The sequence below is a fragment of the Alosa pseudoharengus genome, unplaced genomic scaffold, assembly GCF_046254945.1.
Source record: "Alosa pseudoharengus isolate Yale_2024_CS ecotype anadromous, Long Island Sound unplaced genomic scaffold, YU_APseudo_1.1 YU_APseudo_1.1_scf_40, whole genome shotgun sequence".
In the NCBI taxonomy this organism is placed as follows: Eukaryota; Metazoa; Chordata; class Actinopteri; order Clupeiformes; family Clupeidae; genus Alosa; species Alosa pseudoharengus.
This window is the reverse complement of record NW_027468775.1, coordinates 186,848-196,347: the sequence shown is the minus strand read 5'-3', so window position 1 is coordinate 196,347 and position 9,500 is coordinate 186,848. Positions and strand designations below refer to the sequence as shown.

General features: G+C 38.2%; 1 protein-coding gene across 1 annotated transcript; it reads right to left on the bottom strand.

Annotated features, from left to right (window-relative positions):
- Positions 1–55: 55 nt before the first annotated feature.
- On the bottom strand, positions 56–6,140 carry LOC143103425 (GTPase IMAP family member 9-like). Its single transcript, XM_076267206.1, has 4 exons — positions 6,054–6,140; positions 1,518–1,589; positions 596–1,264; positions 56–66 (listed from the first exon to the last, which is right to left on the bottom strand). The coding sequence occupies exons 2-4, from the start codon at positions 1,582–1,584 to the stop codon at positions 56–58; spliced, it is 747 nt and encodes a 248-aa protein (XP_076123321.1). The 5' UTR covers positions 1,585–1,589; positions 6,054–6,140.
- Positions 6,141–9,500: the final 3,360 nt, after the last annotated feature.

The following is a 9,500-nucleotide window of genomic DNA, read 5'->3' as shown; positions in this document are numbered from 1 at the left end:
AGAATTTAAGCAAACAACTGTGTGTATGTGTGTGTTTGTGTGTTGATTTAAATGTCTAAACACAACCTACAGGTCACAGTGCCTTGATACGATTGTTACCGTTTATACTTCTGTCTGATTTATAGAATTTGGAGACTCGTGGAGGTAAAACCTCTGATGAGGATCTAGTGAAGAGATTGGATAGCTGTCTGGACCAAAAAAAAATCTTTTTGGATGAAATGTGAAGTTCAGTATGCAACGTTACCTCAATGATATTTCTCTTTTGTTTCCATTTATTTCACTTCAATGTATACAATTATTTAAGATCCAGATCCAAAAGTCTTCTGGAAGACTTTTTACTGAACATTTAAACTGAGTAACTTTGTTTAGAAAACACAACATAATCCTAAGTGATCTAGTAAATTACAACTGTAACACTGGTACAATCCTAAAAACAATCTGAATATTTCATTATCAAGTTCTAAAATATTACATTATTGCTCAGGGGTACAACAGTGAAAACTTCTGGTTACTGCATGCTAGCCCAGCTAGTTAACCACTATGCTACCACTGCCCCAATATCATTTATACAAATTAATTGTTACATTTAACTCACCCAGTCTCTGGATTTTTCTCTCCTCTGCTCTCCTCTCTTCTTCTGTCCTCTTCTCTTCAACCTTCTGTAATATTTCTCTGTTTATTTCATAGTGACGGCCACTGTTTCCTGCCACCATTTCTTCTATCTTCTCCAGCAGCTCTGTGATTTGCGTATCATCCTTAATCTTGATGTTAAGGACATGATATCTATTCCCACATTTATCTACAAGCCACTGGAACATTCCCCCTTTAACATCAAAGGCTTTCTCTTCTGCAGGAGTCTCCTGAATGAACAGAACTAGAGAGTGTTTCCAGGCTCCATGGCCCAGAAGACTCAGGTGGTTTGATGTGGCATTTCTCTCTGCCTCTGTGAAGGTCATGTTCTCATGGATGACCAGCAGAAAAGCATGAGGTCCTGGAGGACACAGAGTCACACTGACAACAATCTCCTGTTTCAGGAGGTTAGGAGAATCCATAGAAATATTGAGATCATAATCCTTCCATCCTGGAGTGTCCACCACAGTGACCTGTCTCCCTGCTACCTCTCCCTGTCTCTTCACACACTGCAGTGTTCTCACATCAGGGTCAAACTCCTCTCTGCCCAGGATGGTGTTTCCTGCTGAACTCTTCCCAGCTTCTCTGTTCCCCAGCAGCACAATCCTCAATTCGGAGAGATGGGGGATATCACCTGGTCATGAGACAACACAGGGAGACAACATACACTGTCAAGCTTTCAGGAAACACTTGAGCTCCCCAGACATATTTGAAAAATAGTGATGAAATAATAATAGATTGCCGTACCAATTATTCATGACACAGGAAAATAACTTAAGAAATATTTAAGCATACTTCCCATTAGGGTATCAGAGTGATGTACATGTTCCATTAGGGTATCAGAGTGATGGACATGTTCCATTAGGGTATCAGAGTGATGGACTCACCAGTAGATGATCCCCCTGCAGCCATCTCTTCAGTTTTACTCAGATCACTCAGATGTCCTGACCGCATTCACACTAAAAGAGGACAACATGGCAGGATAATAGTATTTAATAGTTATGGGTAGCATTTGTCACAACCAGCATTCAAAATGCAGGCCAAATTCAAAATATTTCGGAGTGGTGTCTCCCCCACCCCATACTGCCCTCCCTCATAGCTGCAGACAGGTTGCACTAAATATTTTACACTTATTAATTTAGCAGACTTACAAAAATGAGTAATAACATTCAAGCTACAGTGTAGAGGAGACCTTAGGTAGGAATTAATACTGCATCATTGATTACCATTACTAGAGGATGAGAGTGCAGACGTTATGATTACTTATCAAAGAGCAGTAGAAGGAAACAGTGGTAGAAGAAGAAGGAAGTATCACCCAACTACAGAAAGCATACTTTCTTATATTGCTAGAAATTGTGAGTTTACCAGAAAAGCACATTGGTAAGTCTCTTTGTAGTTTACTAACAACAATACCAACTAGATTGTTTTTATCTTCATATAAGATTAATAACATTTGGTTAGATAAGCAGTTTTTGTAGTGTTCATATTTTAGAACCCCAAATCAGAAAAAGTTGGGACGTTGTATAAAATGCAAATAAAACAGAATATATGATAATACACAAGTCTTATTTAAACCCATATTTAGCAGCAAGAAAGGACACAGACAACATATAAAATGTTGAAAATGAAAATGTGAACTATTTCATGCAAAATATATGTTCATTTTCAATGTGATGCCAGCAACATGTTTCAAAAAAAGTTGGGACAGGGAATGTTTACCACTGTGCTGCCTCACCTATTAGTTATATACCTCATTTAATTCTGTAAATGTTTAGGAACTGAGGAGACCAGTTGCTAGAGTTTTAAGATTGAAATGTTGTCCCAGTACTCCCCGATATAGGATTTCAGTTGCTCAACAATATGGGGTATTCTTAGTCATGTTTTTCATTCCATTATACAGCTAATTTGACAAATCTGGGGCCTCATTTATAAAAGTGTTGCGTAGAAACCATCCTTCATTTGATCTTAGATAATTTCTGAAATGATCGTATGTGTGATTCAGAGAAAATACGCACAAACACGTGCATATGCCACCCTTCCAGATGTGCCCATTATAAATCACAAATGAACGTCAACTTGTGCGCAGCCGGATGGTTTTAGGTCTCCGCCTTGTAAACACCCCCTCATCAATATCATTAGCATATGTTTAAATAAAATCAATGGCCTAAAAGCTGTAGCCTATGTAAAAGTATTGAAAACATTGTATAGGCCTAGCCTATGCCATCTGATGTTAACTAGCCTATATGCATCAGTTCGAATAGCTTAACTAATTATGTTTTTTCCAGCAAAGCTTTCTGGAAAGAGATCGCATCCATGTCCATTGTCCTCTGCTCGCTTTTATTCCTTTTGCTTACAGTAATGTGAATAATCAACATTTAGTATGTTTAGGCCAGTGATCCCCAAACTACGGCCCGCGGGCCGGATATGGCCCGCCACCTGATTGTGGGTGCCCCCCCCAAAACATGTCTGTGGTATATAGCATCTGGCCCGCATGGGAGTACGACATCGTCAAACTATAACCTCCGTAATTTCTCCCATTCATTCTCTATGGCAAATCTTAACAGTACACATGTAATACTCTTTTTGTCCACTGGTGATTGTTTTGGCGCTGTTTTGCGTTTGCCATCGAAAACTGAATGAAATGTAGGCCTACCTGCAAACAATGTAAGAGGCCTATGCTGACTGCATCAGTGCTCAAAGTATTCTACAAGTTTATCAATTAATTGTTAATAACTAACTAACTTCTAGCCTATTCAAGTCATAAGTTCTCATCAGGTGAGTGAAAGTGGTCATTTCAGATGTTTTTGCCAGCACTTCATAAAACTCTCATAGTTTTAGAACTTCAAATTATTTGTAGGATTATTGCTTGTTCACAAATTGAGCTGTGTATGCAAAGACACAGAGTTCAGAGTTCACACATTTTGAATAAAATACACTTTTGGGACTCCCTGCTAATACTTTTGGGAATGCTATTTTTGTATTAGTATTATTTCATTTGAGCTACATTTTACACTGATATGGCATGATTCCAATATAAACACAGATAATGGTATTAAATTGCAGTAGACTATGATTAAATGTAATGGAATATTCCACTAAGGTAGACTGCTGTTGTTCACAGCACTAAGCTATTTACGGTTACTAATATACTCCGAGTCTCTGGCCCTCTCTTAGAGCCAGGCATAGTGAGCTGGTCCTCAGAAGAAAAAGTTTGGGGACCACTGGTTTTGGCCTACTCTGTAGAAAAAAAATTGGGTAGGCCTACCTTATTAAGGAAAGACCTCTAGGCCTACAGCATAATCCTGTAGGCTAGGCTACTGTACGTTTCCAATATGACCCAGGGTAATATGCTGATTTAGCCTATAAAACAGAGGACTTAATTATAAGCGTGATAGGTCATTATTCATTCATTCTGCATATCTTTGCGATCGTTTTCTTTCAATAATGTCCAATGGCTTAAACATTGTCCTTTATTGTTTGCTTTAGGCCTACCTTTATATTTTAGCCTACATAATCCAACTCACGTGTTGTCATCTGATCTTGGGCAATGCCAGTCAAAAAAAAGCAAACAGGTGCGCGCTCTGCACATCTTTATGCAACTCTGCCGCAACACTAAATATGAAGATGCCCTGCTTTCAGAGGATAAGTTCCGTCCCTTGGTTGTGTAGGCTATATATGATATAAAATATCTATAGCCTACATTGAATAGCTTACATACAAATATTACCTTTCTGTTACAGAGCTGGGAATAGGCCTATGAGCACAAATTAGGATGTAGTGGAGGCTAAACGCGAGTAAATGCAGTTTATCCACCTCTGAAATTTCAGAAATAGAGTTTAGGCCTACCCACCTCTTATTAGAGTTTATCCACCTCTCAAAAGAGCTTATTCACTTTTAACATTCAAAACTGTATTATCCAATACTATCCTATATCCCCAATATTGTACAATAACCTCCACCATTATCAAACATGTTCTGAATGCCTTTTTAAAAATCCGATAGGACTACCGCATGGCGCAGTCCACCTCACCGAGATTGCAGAATTCATAGTTCACCCACCTCTTATTTTACCACTACTTCCCTGGCACAAATGTACTTTTCCTCTACTAATCGAGGGCAATTGGACATTTCAAAAACTGCAGCCAAAATTGTATTGAGGCATGATACAGAAAATACCACTGTCTTATCTGGGCCTAAAAGGGACGGATGTAACATGGAAAAAAGTCCCGTGGTTAGACCAATCAAAATTTGCCATTCTTTTTTGGAAATCATGGACTCATTTGGGCTAAAGAGAAAAGGGCCTATCCAAGTATCCAACCTAATCGAATATACTCAATACATCGCAGCTCAATGCCACCCAGATTAAACAGGTAACATCACACACTATCAGAAGTAGGTGGAAGATACAATTGAGTGTCATCTGCATAACAGTGACACCGCCAATTTTATTTCTTAAAGATGGAGTTGAGGGGGGGACATATATAATGAAAATATAAATGGAACCTTGGGGGACAGAGACAGCAGAGGATGAAGAACAGCTTCCCATTCTGACTGAGACAATTCTATCACTCAAATAGGATGTGAACCATTTGTGAACCATTTCAACACTGGGCCCTGTACACCAACCAACTTCATCCTCCAATCGTATGCTGTCAGATGCTGTGTTAAGATCAAAAAAGACTAAGAGGGCATAAGAACCAGGAGCAATTGAGAGAGGGATATCATTGTGATCTTTCAGCAGGGCTGATTCACGAGGGAGGAATCAGAATCTTTGGGTGAGATGTGACATTTTACATTATCAAATACAATCAGAAAATGGGTCTCATTCCACCTTCCGTTTGTATTGTCAAAACAAAGAACAAAAGTTTTTATAATGTGAGGCAAATGCTTGCTTTAAAGATGTGTTTATTACATTTTGAATGTTGTGCGTAATTTTGCTGGAGATTTGCATTGCAACAGTTTTTTAAAAAATGTGTGTAAGCTACAGCAAGCTGAAAATGTGTGTAAAAAACTGCAATACAAAAGGTTAATGTATTGGAATGATCATATTATCATTCTACTATTTTTGTACCTTTATTAGGAACTATGAATGCTTTTTGACCTCAGCCAAATCGGTGTTTCCTGATTGAAGGCGTTAACTTTTGTATGTCTTCCTGCTTGAATTAATAGCTGTTGATTGCTTATGCTTATATTGCTTCATGTTTGTACTAGCACTGTGATGTTTTACTGTGTATGGTAGCCTATTAGCACGTTGATGTTGTTTTTTTTTACTATATTTAAAAAAAAAAAAAACTCTATTGAATCATCCTTCCAACATTTGGTAACCGTAAGAACTCTAATTCTAAAATAACCTAATGTACTTGTCAGTGATAGCCTATAGTGTAGCCTTCACACCATAGCCTATATAAAATATATTATCTTACCTTCACTTTATCGTTCATTCCCCTGAGTTTCAAATTCCAAAGAAGCGTTAAAAAAAGTCTCACATACACCAGAGTAGCCTACTTCTGTCTGCAGTGCACTTCCTCTGTTCCAGTAAAGCATGACGCTTCATGTTTTGATGTGACGCATTCTTTACAGTTGCATGATGAGTATGGACATGTTCTGTATCTGCCCTGAACCCCCACATGTCTCAATCACACATTTCCTTCCTCAAACACATTCAAATACAGACGCACACACACACAGGCCAATTCCAATGCTTCAAAATCGGAAGCAGCTAGCCTAGCTTTGTTTTAAAAAGAAAAAAAACAGCTTAGTCTGGTATTTTGAGCAAACCTTAAAGGTCATAGGGAAGACCATTTAAGTCAATCTACATTGGTAGAGTGTCAAGAGAGACAGAATGGTACAAAGAGTAGTTCTGGGTGGACTATTAAACAGAAAACAAATGAGATGGAAATAGCCTTGTTAGATCTAAGTCCTACAGTAGTGTTTTCAAGAGTTCCTTTATGGACTCTTGAAGAACTTTCAGTTGATCTCAGTCTCTTGGAAGAAGCTAAGAATGGGGATATAGATAGTAATGTGGTGCAGGGGTATTTAAGTGAAAGATATGGGGATAGGATTATAATGTACACAGATGGGTCCAAAAGGGATGTGAGAGTGGGGGTGGCTTTTGTTATTTGCTATTATTTAAGTTAAAAGTAGCAACACAAAAAAGAATTAATGATAATTTAGCAGTCTATACAGCAGAACTAATTGCTATTTTAATGGTGCTCTCCTGGGCTGAGAGTAACAGGCAAAAAAGTTTAGTAATTGCTCAGCGTCAGCTCTGATGAGTATTCAGAACATAAATTCACAATCTAGACAAGACATTGTTATATAAATTGTCCAAATGGCTAGTACATTAATTAAAGCTGGAGTCAATGTTGGACTTGTATGGGTTCCTGCCCATAAAGGAGTAACAGGGAATGAGTTGGCTGATAAGTATGCATTCTGGAGATTTTTGTTTTGGGTTTTTCTTTTCCTTTTTTAGAAGAACAAGATAATTTTAGTGTAGGGAAATATATTATTCAGACCCACACTCTATTTCAGAAGGTGGCGGTAATGCAACCAGACGTTGTTTGCCAACCGCCATAAGAACAAGAAGAAGAAGAAAAAGAAGAAGTACGAACCTTTATTTTAACTAACTACATAGAAAACGTAATGAATTGTGTAACTGTGTAATTGTCTAACTTTGGGTTATTTTGTGTGTGTGTTGATTTGTCACATAGGCCTAAAGGTCAATAAATGACCTGTTGCACACAGACATTGGGATGCGTTGCACAGCTCACCTGGACAGGCAAATGCCGTATGTTAAGATGCTGACTCGTGGTTAGGCCATCCCTAAAAATATTTTTGTTTGCTGTAACCCGACCGACCCTGTCAATTTAGAACCGACCCAAATATTTATTTTTTTCCCCTTTTAGTCCGACCGACTTGACGGTTGTAAACTTGCGTTAATACCGACCGATTGTCTTTTTTACTCTAAACAACCAATACAAATGCAATAAAATAATATTTATTTTAGTAGGCCTAAGTATTGTGAATATAAATTGCCTACATGCAAATGTAGACTCACTTAAATAAAACCCTGTGGCGTCATCTCTACACCATTGGTTTTATGCATGTCACACTATGGCCTATAGCCAAATTTCAATATAACGTGGCCAAAAGCTATTGTAGCCTTCTTTCTGGGTACATGTAGATAAGCCCTATGACCCCAAAGTCTGCCATGACCGGGCCTCAGGTCAAAGAAGTTTGAGAAAGGCTAGTATATATAATCTGCATCAGATTGAGGTTTGCAGTGATGCACCTAAATTCATACCTACGTAATCACCATGACCAAAATTTTACTTTTTTTTTCCTTTGAATCTTGAAAAAAAAATGTTTTTATTATTATTACCTAACGACCCATTTTTATTTATTTTTTGGCTGTTACTGCAAACAAGAATATTTTTAAGGATGGCCTTACACTGGCATACCACGGAGTTAAAAGAACTCTAAGATTTTATGCATGATACAAGGGCACTTTAAGGCTTTTTTGTATGACCAAAAAAAAGCATTCCCTCATGGATTGTGTGCAGCCAGCGAGGTATGTTTGCGTTTTTATGTCATATGTACAGTATGTGATTCAGAAGATGTTTGTATGCGTGCTATGAGTGAATGTTTATTGTGTTCTTTTACTGTTATTTAAACAGTTTGACGGTGGATAATAAAGGAAGAAAATAAACCATCAGTAACTGAGAACCAAGGCCTCGTGTATTTCTTGAGGGAGTGACAAATTGCATCCACACATCAGCAGCCTTTTAACGGTGTTACAATAGGGAGGGAAAGTGAAAACCAGCACCCCAAGTGGTTGCGTTCCTATTGAAGAGCAGCTCCAATGTTAAGTCCTATAGACCTATTTTTAAAAAAGTATTGTGAAGCCAAATCAGGGAAGTTATCCACCAAAAATATTTTTCAGTGTGTATACAGTAATAATCTTCAAACTGTGAAAGTGTCAGGCCCTGTTTTGCCTTATTTAAAAAAATCGAAATTGCTCCTTTTGTTTCATAAACAGACTACAAAAGACGTCACATGACTTTACCCTTCGACGTTACTCACGGTAGCATGGTCTGTTTATTAGCCTGGTTAGCATTGACACTTAACACTTACTGCCAGCTCTTCATGTATAAGTATAAGTATATATATACTCTTTTGATCCTGTGAGGGAAATTTGGTCTCTGCATTTATCCCAATCCGTGAATTAGTGAAACACACACAGCACACAGTGTAGGTCAGTGAGGTGAAGCACCAAGGGGGCAGGCGAACGTTCGGAGAGTGTAGACACTATGGCGGATCTGAGGGCTAAATAGTAGACCAGTTCACCTAGCCATCCCATTGAAACCCCATTCAATTTGGCGCCACTTTGACATCAAATAACGTTACAGCTGAAGCATTTTAAGCCTTTATATGAAGTTTTTCTATTTTCGGAGTAATACAACATTGTGTGATTGGCGTCATAACCTCGTAACTGACTTACCGGCTGAGTAATAAACTTTTTTCCGAAATCAATGCTAAAGTGACGTAATGAGCATACAACCAGATCGGGTGAAAGCGTTGCACAGGAGCAAAATAACCGTATTCTCTGGATAAGAACGAAAGCATCGGAGCACAACATTTTAGCGAAGTTTTGATGGATTGACAGTAGCCTATGCTATGAATGTGGCGAGTGCTGTTTATATTAAATCACATTTATCTATGAACAACTAGGACATTTAGAACAGTAATGTAGACATGGTGGTAAAGAAGTAAGTGGCTACATACTCAATCTCTCGGTGCAACTATCACAAGAGTTACACGAGTCAGACTACGTGCCTACGTTACATTTACGTCCTTTGAGCCTGCGCAGA